Source organism: Trichoderma gamsii, assembly GCF_001481775.2.
Source record: "Trichoderma gamsii strain T6085 chromosome Unknown Scaffold_73.2, whole genome shotgun sequence".
Lineage (NCBI taxonomy): Eukaryota > Fungi > Ascomycota > Sordariomycetes > Hypocreales > Hypocreaceae > Trichoderma > Trichoderma gamsii.
The window spans coordinates 2,492-17,298 of NW_020171410.1; the positions used below are offsets into that span (position 1 = coordinate 2,492).

General features: G+C 45.4%; 5 protein-coding genes across 5 annotated transcripts; 2 read left to right on the plus strand and 3 right to left on the minus strand.

Moving 5' to 3' along the window:
* Positions 1-1,496: 1,496 nt before the first annotated feature.
* On the minus strand, positions 1,497-4,014 carry TGAM01_v210801 (hypothetical protein; the record flags this gene model as incomplete). The annotated part of the gene is made up of 6 exons (XM_024550875.1): positions 1,497-2,247; positions 2,302-2,698; positions 2,751-3,293; positions 3,354-3,730; positions 3,795-3,883; positions 3,934-4,014. 6 exons carry the CDS (start codon positions 4,012-4,014, stop codon positions 1,497-1,499), a joined length of 2,238 nt encoding a protein of 745 aa, XP_024404373.1.
* Positions 4,015-4,535: 521 nt separating this feature from the next.
* On the minus strand, positions 4,536-5,426 carry TGAM01_v210802 (hypothetical protein; the record flags this gene model as incomplete). Its single annotated transcript, XM_018810310.1, has 1 exon — positions 4,536-5,426. The coding sequence occupies one exon, from the start codon at positions 5,424-5,426 to the stop codon at positions 4,536-4,538; it is 891 nt and encodes a 296-aa protein (XP_018656454.1).
* Positions 5,427-5,800: 374 nt separating this feature from the next.
* TGAM01_v210803 (hypothetical protein) lies at positions 5,801-6,892 on the plus strand (the record flags this gene model as incomplete). Its single annotated transcript, XM_024550876.1, has 3 exons — positions 5,801-5,859; positions 5,907-6,626; positions 6,682-6,892. The coding sequence occupies 3 exons, from the start codon at positions 5,801-5,803 to the stop codon at positions 6,890-6,892; spliced, it is 990 nt and encodes a 329-aa protein (XP_024404374.1).
* A 740-nt stretch (positions 6,893-7,632) lies between these two features.
* TGAM01_v210804 (hypothetical protein) lies at positions 7,633-11,634 on the plus strand (the record flags this gene model as incomplete). Its single annotated transcript, XM_024550877.1, has 14 exons — positions 7,633-8,028; positions 8,199-8,927; positions 9,007-9,133; positions 9,399-9,469; positions 9,576-9,822; positions 9,895-9,910; positions 9,983-10,064; positions 10,132-10,318; positions 10,383-10,642; positions 10,784-10,905; positions 10,958-11,273; positions 11,339-11,404; positions 11,478-11,538; positions 11,609-11,634. 14 exons carry the CDS (start codon positions 7,633-7,635, stop codon positions 11,632-11,634), a joined length of 2,706 nt encoding a protein of 901 aa, XP_024404375.1.
* A 1,186-nt stretch (positions 11,635-12,820) lies between these two features.
* TGAM01_v210805 (menadione-induced gene-4) lies at positions 12,821-13,852 on the minus strand (the record flags this gene model as incomplete). Its single annotated transcript, XM_018810312.1, has 1 exon — positions 12,821-13,852. One exon carries the CDS (start codon positions 13,850-13,852, stop codon positions 12,821-12,823), a length of 1,032 nt encoding a protein of 343 aa, XP_018656456.1.
* Between the last annotated feature and the right edge of the window lie 955 nt (positions 13,853-14,807).

Consider the following 14,807-nt stretch of genomic DNA (forward strand, 5'->3'; position numbering starts at 1 on the left):
TTAATCTTTTTTATTAATTTAATATCCTTATTACTATAAATACATTAGCATTTTAAATATTTTATAAAAATTAAGCTTACTTATAAAAAAAAGCTATTAAAATACTATTATAAAAATAGCTATATTTAATATATTTATAATAATAAGAAAAATCCTTTATTATATAATAAAAAACTTTCTTTTAAAAATAATAAGTATATAATATATTTAAGTTAAAATTATAAAAAAGAATAAATAATATAAGAATATTACATTTATAAGTTTTATAAGAAATTAACTTAAACACTCTATTAATTATTATAATATTATTTAAGGAACTAGGTTATAAAATATAGGACATAGGGAGAATAATATACTTATAAATTATAAAGCTAATGCATATTTAGCCTTAAGGATAAAACTAATAAAAAGGGGATATTATATTATAACCTAATAACTATAAGATATATACCTACAGAAATACTATAAACTAATAAACTAATTAAGAGAGGATTATATTTTATACTATAAGCTACCTATAATAAATTATAAACACTAAAGTAAGCTATCTTAAAGAATTATAATTAAGATTATAAGCTATTTAAAATAACTTACTATATAAGAATTATTTATTACACTTATTAAATAAAACTTAAATAGTTAGTTATTAATATAGCACTTTTAAATAATAATTAAATTAATTATTTATAACTTTATTAGCTATATAATTACTTTACTTATTAAATCCCTCACATCTCTCTGCTAACATAAACTAACGCCTTAGTTTATAGATTAGGAACTTACCTTATACTTAAGTATAATAGTATAGGTCAGGATGTCACAGGTCTCTAGCCCAAATGAACAACCAACAACTGTATTGAATAGCAGCATTTGAGAGTGACATAAGAGTATTTACACAGATCCTCTCTCACTTGACAGCAACTCTACGCCATATTACACTGTTTATCAAGGGCTAGAATACCTAAATTACATAGCCACAGTGCTACGTCATTGGGTACTAACCTCATATATATTCGTTTACTCTTAGTGTGGACTTATCTTGGGGTTAGGCAGCAGATTTAAAATGTATGCTTAAGGTTTAACACACTGCGATAATGGGCTTTTAGTAGGGAGGTGGCTATGCTATTCACAATCCTCCTATATTAAGCTATGGGCTTATACAGCAAGAGGGGAAACGCAGCTAATCTTTGTCGAGATAATATAACAAGGATTGCTTTGTTATGTTATTATATCTATAAAGTTTATTCCGAGTTGTACTGTAACAAAAGCAAGTATAAGTATAGCTAAAACATACAACACCCTTTAGATATACATGGCCTAATAAAGCTTTTCATAGTTTAAGGGGTTATGATTCAGATAAACCATGGAATTTTTGTGGCTATGTGATCATCAGTTTTTAGAGTAGAATGCGTTAGAAAAGGGCTACAGATGTCGCACTTTCAGCTACGCCCACTCATTGGAGCAGTAATTTTGATGTTATCTACTACACCGAATGGCTAGAAAGAAATATCCTGTAAGAAATCCGCCTGGTCCATGTCAAAGCCAAAAAGCGGATCGAATTCGAAATTCATATCCGTAAACAGGCTATCAATTCCATTGCCAGTAGGCAAGGACACAGGAGCCTCGTCGCATGAGCCATCGTTGCTAAGTGACATCATGCCCATATCGGGATGAGAGGTCGTACTTGTTGCTGAGTCAGTCGCTGCCACTCCCACGACATTAACAATGTCTTGAGACCGAAGAGACTTTGAAGCAGCTTTATCAAGAGCATCTTTGTTCAGCTGGCATCCATAATACATACCCAGCGCTCCACCGTCGTAGGGTAAGGCCAATTGGCTGTCATTATCGCGGGTACCAGTAAGCACGCCTCCAACGTTTACGTTTAGACGCCGCATCAGCTTGACTAAGATGGCCATCGAGCGTCTTGGTGCGTGACAAATTCTTTGATGTTCGGATAGTATCTCGAGACAGTTCTGGAGACGATTGTACGCTTCTGAGGCCGGAGGCGTTTCTGCGGCTATGCGTACATGAATCGTTGCGCTCACATAGGTTGCGTACGATAAAAAGTACGGCGGGGATTTTATGCACCAGTACTTTTTGTAACGACGAAGCACCGTATCAATGCGTGATGCGGCGTTTTCGCAGAGGGAAGAGGCGTGGTAGGTGGGTGAGCGAGTTGTGGAAGAGAGGTGGCCTTCGGAGACGAAGGGACGGTGAAGCAGAATGACCAACGCGTAGAACATTGACCTTATCAAAGTCAGATATAAAAGGCACTTGCAAATAGATTAAGCAGATACTGACACTAAAGATAGAGTATGCGGAAGAGCCATTGTGTCGGCCGTAGTCTTATCGTCAAAGTGGATCTTCAAATGCTCGGGGGATGCATCCCGCCATTGAATCAATTGAGCATGCAAAGCGAGAGACATTTCATATAACTCGTCATTGTCTCTACGCAAGCTCTCTTCTGTGTACAGACTGGCAAGGATGCGATCAGCGATGGTGCTCAGCCTACAGAGGTGCACAAATGTCGACCCGCTGTGCATTGGTAAATCGAGCGTTTGAGCAACCTCCGAGTAGCCTACGCTATTGAAGAGCTCAAGTTCTTCATACTCGTCTAGGAAGAGCATGGGGACACTGCAGTCCATGTCACGGAGACGAGCTGGGCGCCCTTGGTAAATGGATTGAACTTTGTCCAAGACTGGGATTATGTATCAGATGAAGTCTGCAAAAACGGGATAGGAAAGCCATACCAAAGGCGGACCAGAACACTCTGCGCCGTATCTCGACGTCTTCCGGTGAAAGCGACTTTTTAAACGAAAGTGGTGGGGACTCAGAATGAATGCCCAGATCGATTATCATATTCGTGGCAATACCCAAGTAGTGCCACGAAAGACTCCTCTCGTCGCACCATGAAAACAGTGTATCCGACATGAGGAGCAGCGCTTGAATTGTTGGAATGCTACTCTTGCACAAAGTTTGGGTCTCGCGACCAAATAATATATCCTCGGCCTTTTGACGAAACTGACGCCCAGGATGACAGATGTCAGAGTCATCACACGTAGCGCCTACCTCAGACACATGTTTGGAAGCATGAAAGAATATTGAGTATAAAAGTAGGGGAGAAAAGTATGTTCCTTGACAAGCCATGTCGCGCATGAAAGACGGTCGATAAATGATGGATCCGATGGCATGTTGGCGGTTCCAGAAGACTGAGAGGAGTCTCATACCCAGAGACGGATCGATGTCAGCAAAAGACAATTTGTTTAAGCGGAGATTAATGGGTTCAAGTTGACCTAGGTTGAGTCAATACGGAGCTATTCTGGCGGGCATGAGTGCGATAAAGAGCAACTTACGCTGCTTGGCAGCCTCAGCTAATAGCTGCGTTTTTATGGAAACATCTACCTGGCTGGCTGCGGTTATCTCCTTTGTAGCCGGATATTGCTCATCAAACATGGCGCTAGAAGACCTGTTGTAGTCTACCTTTCTCAATTCCCTAGCATTAAGGTCTGTCGAAGCACTATCGCGACCTTGGTTACGCAGCCATGGCGTAGAAGTGTCTGACTCATTGGGTGACAGTATCCCAGAGCGCACAGGACCTTTTAAACTAGTCATATCCACGTGAGTCTGTTCTTCTCCGATATGCCTCTGTTGAAGTGACCGTAAAGCTGCTGCCTCTTGACGTAGCCTCGCATTTTCCTCCTCTAATTGGCGAATCCGTAAATTTGAAGGTCCACGTCAAATCAGCACATGTAGTTCAAGAGCTAGACTTGTAAAGCCAGAGGGCTGCCATATACCTTTCTTTCGTCACTCGTGCTGTATATTTACAGTCTCTTCCATGCGTTAAGCAGTTTTTACAGTTAGGCCTTGCATTATCGCAGCCCAGCTAGGATTGTTAGACTTTCACAGAGCTTGAACAGAAAACGGGGCGTGTACCTTTCTGTATCTACAAAAATCGCAGGCCACGTCAGCCCGCTGTTTGCTCCTTTGGAGTCTGAGAGGGCCAAGATTCGACATGACTGGTATCTATACCGGCATGAAACTTTCGTCCAGTGAAAAAAGTCCCAAGCTGATTGGTACGCGACTGAAAAATGATATTGAACAGGAGAAGTGCAGGCGATGGAACATTATGTTCCGTGGCAAAGTGGGGTCTTGCTCGGGAATGACGCCTGAGAACCTTTCGTTACAACGATATCGCTAGGCCGGGGGACTGGCAGGAGTGCGAGGAAGAAGAGGGAATTTTTAAACAATTAGCACATATTTCCTTTACATACTACCGCTGCTCCTGCTGCTACTAAATGACAATGTTGAAGCTTGAATTATTAAACACAATCTCTGTAATGGCTTTGTCCGACTACTTTGTTGTTTTGTATTACTGTCTGTTATAAATTACCTGGTGAAATTAGCGGCAGGGCGCTGGCAATATATTACTCGATGAATTTGGAAATTTAAATGAGTGTAGTGAAAGTTTAGTATTAGATCAAACTGCTGGTTGATATTATCCAAAAGAAAAGAAAAAGTTTCATAAGCAACACTCATCAATCCAAGAAAGGACGCAGTGTCTCGGCCGACCGCCGCATTAACCCTGTATAGTATGCGTCTGACAACACTCCCGACGCGTGGTCAAGAATGAATTGAAGTTGTCCCTTGGGCACTTCAATCTCCCCAGTTTCCAATTGTGTCGCACCAAATTTTCCGATTGGCGTGCGATCAATTGGTGGCATACACTCTACCGCGAGAGCCCCATGATAATCTGCCTGTCGAAGCTCAGTCATTATCCTCTCCCAATTAAAGTGCCCATCCCCGGCCGCAAGGCGGTTATGATCCGCAACATGAAAGTCAACAATGCGATGCTTGGCTTTTTGTAATGCTCCATAGAGGTCTGTCTCTTCAAGCGCCAGGTGGAAAGGGTCGAAGGCAATACCGCAGTCATACCCCACTGCATCTGCGAGCGCGAGCGCTTGGTCCACGCGATTAAGGAAGTATGTCTCGAATCTGTTCAAAGGCTCAATTCCGACTCGAATGCCCTTTTCCTTGGCCAGTTCGGCTACTTCTCGCAATCCTTCAATTGCCCACTTCCATTCGTTTTCCGGTGTCGATGAAGGAACAAGCTTGCCAACGCGAGCCGGGACAATAGTGATGATTTTGCCTCCAAGGTCGGCGGCCATTGAGACAACGTCCTTCATATATTGGATGGTGTCTCTGCGATGCGCGGGATCGGCAGCAGTAAGGTCCCTGGTTCCATGCTGAAGAGTGACGGTACCCCAGCATTCGATATTGAATTCCCGCAACAGCTGACGAGTTTCTTCAATAGGGTAAAGAGAAGGTTCTCCCGCGAGCTCGATGCTCGTGTAGCCCAGTTCACTTATACGCTCGAGGGTACGCCGAAGGGGTTCTGGGCGCATCCAAGTATGGGCTGAAAGATGCATGATGGGCTTCAGAATCGATTGATGATACAACTAGAATATTCCAAGTCTTTGGTATCAAAAAGATAGAACAAACATGTAATATCAAACTCTACCTTTATATTAATTGTTTTCTTGCATGGCGGAACCAGAGTCGCCGCTGGAGCGGAAGGTGCACGGAAAGTGGAGATCCGTTTTGCGAAGTGTTGATAACCGCTGATCTCTTTGACGGATCCTTGTCTTCCGTAAGCGTATATATATATATGAGAGCTTGATATCAAAACAATATATTCAAATCAGTTGTCAATACTCGGTCATTACAAATACAGAATCATTTCGGTTGTTTATTTTCTACTCTTTACTCTTGTACCTGTCCATCAATACACACTCATTCCACAATGGCAGTCCAGTGGCAAGACGATTCCATATTTGACCACTTCACCATCTTCGAAGAGACGTAAGTCACACCAATCAGATTTTAAAACTATCTTTGACATAAAGCAGATTCAAGACAGTGGGCTCTCACATGATAAAGGCAGCTGTCTTCATCCCGAAAGGCCTGGCGCCAGGCATTCATCCTGGTATCTTCCATTTTCACGGAGGATTTCTCGTAAACGCGCATTCTCTGTTCGCCCCATTCTTCCCGATATGGGCTCTCAAATTAGCGTTGGAACAGAAGGCTATAATCGTTTCACCAGACTATCGTCTTCTTCCATCCGAAAACGGCGTCGCTGATGTCTTGGAAGACTTGGAAGACTTCTGGCAGTGGAGCCGCAGTGATAACTTTGCCAAGATGTTGCAAGTCCGCTCTTCTGGCCACTCGATCGACTTTTCGCGACTGCTTGTCACCGGTAGTTCAGCTGGCGGCTACGCCGCCATGCAGGTGGCAATGACGCACCCAGATGACATAGCAGCCGTGGCCACAGCATATCCGTTTGTGAACCCAAAAGATCCAATCATGTTTTCTGGTCCCAGAGATGACGAACCGACTATTCTGCGCGTGGCACGAGAAGAAATGCCAACAAAGACCTCTGTTCTAGATTGGATTGAAGAGACAAAATACACGGTGGCGACCAAGGCTGGTTTTGAACGGACACCGTTTGCGGTAGCTGCGTCACAGTACGGTATATACTACTCGAAAATATTTGATCCTCGCGGCCTGAATCGACTTGAGTTTATTCCAACAGAGCGCTTGCGAGCTGGTGCTAGATTGCCAAAGAAAATGTAAGTAATCAAAGCCAAAGGGTCAATGACTGAGCTTTACTAAGGATTCTGGTAGCTGGATATTGCACGGGAGCGCCGACAGCGTTGTGCACTTGCGAACTACACAGGAATTTATTGATTTAATTCAGAAGAAGCTGCCTGATACTACTGTGAGGCTTGATATAGCCAATGGGGAAGACCATGCCTTTGATCACTTAAAGACAAGTTGGGAGTTGCATGCGATCGGGGCTCTTGATTTTGTGAAACAGTCGTGGCTAGAAGCATAGCTAGTCTTGACATCATTTGTATATAATGGGAAAAAATACAATCAGCCTCCTAGTTTGAACAAAGCCACCAAGTTGAATTATAGTCAGCTGGTTTAATCGAAATTAGCATAATGTCTGAAATCATGATATTTCATCAACACTACCTACTTGAACTCGTTTTACCAACAAGTGAGTTGACAAGTCTTTGCCAATAGGTTAACTGATTCTTTTGTCATTACAAAAGCGGAGTTGTCACAAGTTAATCAAGGGTTAATTCTGCTAGGATTCCTTAGAGCGAATCCTGCGGTAGCCTTTTTAGCATAATAGTAAGAGTAAAGGGTATTTTTTATGACCAATAAGCATGATCCTTCTATATACCCCTGCCCCCCCTAAGCAGGTGCCTAAAGGCTTGGGTTACATAGGTAGGAGCAGACTACAAACAAGGACTGTTAGTCTGCTATGGAAGCGCTGGGGAACGCACTTGTACATAAGATCAGCATTGAAAACAACACTTAAATTCTCCGTAAGCAACGTGTCTGCGCACCCGCACCCCTCGCATGCCTGCACCATACTTGTACAAAGTTGTAGACAGTTTCCGGTTTAAGCCAAGTGCTTTTTACAAAGGAATACGCATGGCCCGATTAAATACGCAGTGATCAGTCAACCAGACAATATAAAGGATCAGCGTCTGGACGTGATGTTGTCAGGAAATCTTCAACAATACACGCCAAATCTTGTATTCTCTGCAACAGGCCCCATCTATGGCGCCCAAATTGCGTATTGGCGCGGTGCTCTTGGCTCTTCAAACCGTCTCTGTTCTACCCATTCAGGTCGGCGCACAAGATGTCATATCGCCATGGAAGGATACCGCGACCGGCTTCGGGCCAGACGTTAGTCTCGCTAAGGCCTGGAATGCCTCCTTTCCGCTGTTTGAAGGCATAACGTCTTCACCGACCAACAACAGCGGTGTGACTGGTAGCGACGGGCTCAGTCGCAGAGCTGCCAAGGACTTCTGGCTTAGAGTCATGCCCCTAGGTGCCTCTATCACGCAGGGCATACATTCGTCAGACGACAACGGCTATAGGAAGTGGATACGAGAGCAGCTGCGCTGGGAGGGTTGGCAAGTGAACAGTGAGGACTTCATGGCCCCAGCTAACGTGAATTGCCAAATTACTGATTTTGGTTGGCTACAGTGGTGGGATCAGGACAGATTGGGACAATGAAAGACAGGGTAACCCTTGACCTAGGATAAGAGGCTCTCCTCCTCCTCCTTTGCCGTCACTGATACAACTCACTGTAGCACGAGCATGCTGATTCGTGCGTATAGGATCACGAAGGGCATCCCGGTTGGATCATTACCGAAGGTGGAGGGCATAGTGGCGTACAACAAGCCTGGGACGCTGCAAAATGGATGAAGCCCAACCTGGTCCTGCTCAACGTGGGTACCAACGACTGCAGTTACAATGTTGACTTGCCGAATGCCGGAGCTCGAATGCAGTCTCTGGTTCAAAGCGTCTTTGACGCTGTACCTGGCGTCGTTGTTATCCTGTCAACCCTTATTCCGAGCCCTGGTATTACAGACTGCGCTAAAAATCTGAGTGCCCAGTACCGCCAGATTGTGCCCAAGATCCAGAACGGCAGGCTGGGTCTCGCCGACTTCAACGCCGCTATGGATCAAGCGACCATGTTCTCGGATGACCCTATCCACCCGAACGACTATGGGTACGAATTCATGGCCTCTGTCTGGTGGCAGGCCATCAATGAAACTTCTTCTGCCCTATCAGCGCCGTTGGACAATGGCCAAGATGATTCCCAACCTGCTGAGACTTGTGCCAAACAGGCCGGTGTCTCGCGCGGGCCCATCGCTACGCAGAATGGCTCTGGCCACGATGACGGCATCTACGTCCACAAGTCAACTAGCAAGGGCGTCTTAGTCGACGGCAGGATCCAAAAGCCTACAGACAAGACCGAGTCTGATGCAATTCCTTCGCACATTTTCTTTGCCCAACTGACCAACGTCAACGGTGTCGACCGGAGCGCGGCCTTGGACGACTGGGTAGGCTTCCTTTTCCCTCTACGTTTCTAGTTCCAGGCCTATTGCGCAATGTGCTGATCATGCTTGTTAACTGCAACAGATCCGTATTTACCACAAGTCCGCCACGGATGGTACGAACGAGTACTGGTTCCGCGAGAATCTCGGCAACGGCAGTTTTGCGGCATCGGTGAAGTTGGATGTTCAGCAGAATTGTGATGGAGGACCGAGTAAGTTGTTTATCATGTCGATCTCATAGGTAGTTTGTTGAAATCCTGCTAACATAGTCTGCTTGTCTTTTAGATTATGCGTGGGCTGATTTTGTTTGTGGATCCTTCCCCAAGCAGTGTGCCTTGAGACTGCAACTTATTATAGCATCTTGCTAACTGTTTTTGTCTGACCCTCCAGGATAATGATGGACTTGGTGAGATCATCTGTTTCGGAGGGCTATCCGCTGAATCGGAGCTGCGCTAACCACTGTTTTCTCTACCATAGCCGATTTCTGGTGCATTGGATCGGACACGAAGATAACAGTCTCTCTCAACAAGGGAACAAGGCCTCCCACGGTGAGTGAGCTGCTGATTATTCCTGGATCAGTGCTTTTTCACACACAAAAAAAAAAAGAAAAAAAAAATTGCGAGCAGCTTCTAATAAGATACATGCGGTTATTAGTTCGAGAACATCGGCGTAGTCGTCCCAGCGAGCGGAAATTTCACAGCAGCAGACGTCCGGATAGCTGATATAGACGGCGACGGTAGAGCTGACGTCTGTTTCATCCACGATAACGGCGACATTGGCTGTTCCAGGAACGGAGGCCAAGGAAGGAACTATTATTGGCAAGGCTTTGCCACCGCCAGTGGCCTGCGAGAAACCGTCTTCACTGGCAAGAACAAGGGCGATAAGACCGGCGTTCGTCTCGGTATGGGACTCACCCCCGCCCTTTCAATGTCCCTTCTTTTACATTGAATGAAGCACTGACCACTTTTGATAGCCGATCTAAACGGAGAGTATGTTGTGACTCTAGATGTTGAAGCAGCCTTTATGTGGAGGACAGCGTTACTGACTTGTTGGTAAACTAGTTTCCGAGACGATTGGATGTGGGTTGGTGACCAGGGAGACGTCGATACGTGGATTAACCAGCGTGGAACCGGCGCTGGTATTGTACGCATGACCCTCATTGCCCTGGACTTGAGATTGTTGAAGTCGCTTAACTAATGAGGAGGCATAGGTGCCATACTGGTCCGCATCTGGCATCACGCATGCAGGCATGAACACACCTGGCGTACGCGAGCAGATCAAGTTCGGCCGGATCTACGGCTCAGGTCGACGCGATTACATCTACCTCAAGGAAGAGAGTACTTACTATGACATGCAAGTGTGGGAAAATCAAGGAGCCGGAGGGACAAAACAGAAAGGTTTGGAGTACTGCCCCCTTTCGTATTGAGCGGATTAAGTAACAACCCTGCTTCTCTTTTCTAGGCGATGGGGTTTTCTATTGCGACATGACAGGCAGCGGTAGCGATGATTATGTCTGGATCTACATGGATGGTCACGCCGACTCGACCGACTTCTTTGCGAACATTCATTCCCCACCGGATTGGGGCCATAGCATCTCCATCACGCTGTCTGTCCCAGGGCCGCGTGTTGGCATCCACCTGGCGGATTTCGATGGTGATGGGAAATGCGACGTGCTTGTGCAAAACAAAGCCACGGGAGCTCTGACTCTGTGGCATAACGATGTATGTAACATCCGCAGGAGACACCCCTTGACCCTTTTCAACCTGTCTCTAGCCTTCTGTGCTAGTACCAGTGCTGGCTCATGAGGCGAAGTCTTGATGTAACATAAAGAATGGTGTAAGTGCTAACTCACGACAATAAAGTTCGATGCAGCCGCCAAGTTGCTCAAGTTTAGCAACCAGGGGGTGAAGTCGGGGAGTGCTAGCTGCACCCAGGGATGGGGCGTTGGCATCTTCGACCGCGGTATGCGCATTGCCGATATTGAGTATGAACAGCCAACAACGTCCCTCTTGGATCTATGGCTAATGGCATTATAGTGGCGATGGTCGCGCGGATATCCTCTGCTTGGAGGCTGATGGACGAATAACGGCTTGGCTGAACACAGCAAAGGGGCTCCAAAATGTTGGCCAGGTCAAGTTCAGTGAAGGTTGGGACAGGGCCAATATACGCTTCGCTGATGTAGAGGCTTCGGGCCGGGCCGACCTCATCCACGTTGACAAGTACACAGGTGCTGGAACTCTATTCAAGAACGACGGGTACCAGCCCAATGACGTTGACGCAAATGGAGGGAGCTCGTTCCACTGGACTAATCGTGGTGTTGTGTACTCACCAATAGACCGCGGGGAGAATATGGTATGTGACATACCCGGGTGCATATAATCACCGCCGTTTAGAGTTAACGATATTCTTTGCTGTAGCACTTTGTGAATTTCGGGGGTCTTGGACGGGCGGACCTTCACCATGTTTGGCCTGACAAGAACAATGTAAGTCGACCAAAACGCAGTATCCCTGCCTATTTCCATCTTACTAGAGAGAATCTAACCGGGCGATTGGCAGGCCGAGACTTTTTTTAACGAGTGCCCTGGCGGAGGCAGTGGAGGCGACGATGGCCCTATCGGTAAGTTGTTATTCTATGTGTAATTGCAGCATCTCATGCCGTCGTACCTCACTAACTGAGATATGTTTAGTCGATCCGGGACTCCCAGCCCTGTAAATTAGGTAGTAGATACGCTAGTGTTGTAAACCGCTCTATAAGATACCTACTTAGTGTACATGCTTCAAATGGAGACTCTCTCCAGCAAAGCAATGGCTAGAAGAGAGTATGGTTATTAGTCTTATTCTTGTTCATATGATGAAACTCAATTAAACCCAGTTTTCGCCTTCTCTCTAGTCATTTATAGTCTCATGCTTCTGACCCAAGTCATCCAGTATAATTGTCTACCGGCTCCATATTTTGAGTTATCCATAGGTCGCTTAGGGCGGATGTTGAGGCACCCAGCAACCACTACTCTCGGTAACTTAGCATTCAAATTTGCCATTGGCCCTGGTCATGCTTGACGGCCGGGGGTCGAGATACATGATATCAGAGAGACAGCGCTTTCTCAAAGTAAAAGGGCTCAAGCTACCCAACCAAAACAGCGCTTGTCTAATGATGACCATATCATGCAGTTAGCTTCCTACGTTGGCATGTATATGGGAGCGATTTCTGCAACTACTTTCAATAACTAATGAAGAAAACATAAATCTTGATTCTTCTAGCATTTCAGGTAGTTTTCCAGTCCCAATCTGACGTAGTTATATCCGACGCCTTTATCAAGGGAACCAAGCTCATCTGCAGATATGGCTGTCTCAATGTCAAGATGGCGCTACCAACGCGCCACTCATAGGATTGAGTTTATAGCAGAAAAACATACACTCGTATATCATTGGTCTAATTTGCCGCACCTATACAGCCAGTTACTATACAAGTCCGTGTGACTTGGCTGCTACAAGTGACACTAGGGACACTGCGTATTTCTCATATAGCAGCGCACTTGACACACTTTTTCTCACCGGTTATGAGGCTTGTCTTCGGAATTTTAACCTCTGACATTCGAACGAGCTCCGTAAGCGATGAAAATGACTATTCAACCCTCAGCTACAGACCCAGCACATGTATATCACCCACCAGTTCTACTCGTATTGCTTTATTCGTATATTGGCTTTGGCGTTGGGGACATGAAACGCTGGAGAGTTGAATGTCGCTCCCCCTATAATTTGACATGGCCACTTTCTTAATTCGTCTCTCTCACGTCGTCAACGTCATCAATACCTAGGACTTGAAGCAGTTTCGCTAAGTCTTGCGATGAATCTGGCTTTCTATGCAAACTACATTATTGAAGAGCTGTACTTCGAAAGAACTAAAATTTTAGAACCGCTTTTCCCATGTTATTCCCATGAAAGATTCCAACTAGACCCTCCGCTGCATTCTCAATACCCTCCGTGTCGTGAGTAAGAGCCTTGAATGATCCATCTTTTATCCAATGCTGAAGACGATCCTGATGTTCCTTAGTGTATTTATCACCCATACCAGCATCGCCGACAATAAACCCTCGCATGGTGAGACGCTTAAACAGCACATTGCTGATGTTTTTGATGGGGTATGGCGCTGCGTTATATTGTGAGATCATACCACAGACAATGATGCGGCCAAAGTCCTTCAGAGCGTCGAGGGCGGCTTCCAGGTGTTCACCCCCAACATTCTCGTAGTATATGTCGATTCCATCTGGCGCAAGCCGAGACAGTGCGTCTGCGGGCCTTTCTTTCTTGTAGTTGAAACCACCGTCGAAGTTGAGCTCGCGGATGATGTAATCGAGCTTCTCGTCGGACCCGACACTCCCAATAACTCTCAACCCCTCATGTTTGGCCAGCTGACCCACTAATTGACCAACAGCACCACTAGCAGCAGAAACGAATATTGTCTCTCCTTTCTGTGGCTTTCCAATCTCAAACAAAGACGAGTAGGCAGTAAGTCCTGGCATACCCAGAGCCCCAAGGAAGACGCGGATGTCGTTGATGCCGAGGGGATTTTCCAATCGATCAAGTTTGGCCACTTGACCACTATCCAATGTGTGAAATTCTTGGATGGGAAGGTGACCAATAACTAAATCTCCTTCCCGAAAACCCGAGTTCTTGGATCGAAGGACTTTGGCGATGGTCGCACTGTCGATTGGCTGGTTGAGTGCAAAGGCCGGTGTATATGATTTGACTTCTGCAGGTCGCATACGAGGACGCATATAAGGGTCAAAGCTACTATAAAGAGATCTTAGGACAAGACCATTTGGAGGTGCTGCATCTCCTGCATCGCCGCCCACTGGCTCTACGACGAGATGCTCCCCAGGAACAGGGAAACCGGATGGGACTTTCTTGAAAACAAGGGCTTGATTCGTCATCTTCATAGACTGTAAGGGATGTTGAGTTTGAATCGAGCAAGAAAGTGAATTACAACCAAGGGGTACTCCCAGGCAATTATAAGTTGCCGTTCCAGGCGTTCGGACTTTAATGACCCGTATTTAGAACCATTAGGAATTACAAATCGGAAAGAATCGAGTGGCGTCAATAATTCCTCAATAGGCCCTAATTGCTAATGGCAATACCATTTTAGAAAGCCATAAAAAGCTATCGATGAGTTCCGTCGGAGATTATGTTGGGATGGATGTAACTAGCGAGCTTAATTCGTTTGTTTTCTGGTAGAACGCGCACACTTCAGCCAAGGACAGTTATTTCTCAACGCAATGCAGCTGTTCATTTCCTTTACCGGACCAAACCTTCAAAGAGCCTAAATTATCGTCGAAAATGAGGTAAATTTATACCTGTTATTCCTACGTCAAAGCCGTCATACTACGAGATAAAAGACTGGTAGTGGCGACACATCGAATCAGAAACAAGGCATGACGCGTGACATAATCTCCGTGCAAGCAGGATGAGCTGGTAGAAAACCTTTTTTTTTTTTTTTTTTTTTGCCTCCTCTGAATTTAATTTTAGTAGAATGGTGTCTGGAGATGGCGGGAGTTAGAGCTGAAAGATCACGATTACCAGATCTACACTATCATTGGGCAGAAGAAAGCCTTACAGGGCTAGGCAGCATAGCTGAACTCTACCCAATTTGCAGGAAACTAAAAATGCTATCTAACCCTAACTAAATACACAGCTGTTTAGTCATGGAGAAACATTAGCTTATATTCTATACTAGCAACACTGCTTAGTGCATGTTCAGCCAGGCAAACAGAATTCCGACGGAGGAAAGCTAGCGCTATGTTACTCGGCAGCAGACACCTTCTGAGGGACTTGGGCAAAGGTGATGTTCACTAGGTGGACCTATTGTATTATATTATGCGAAAGACAAAG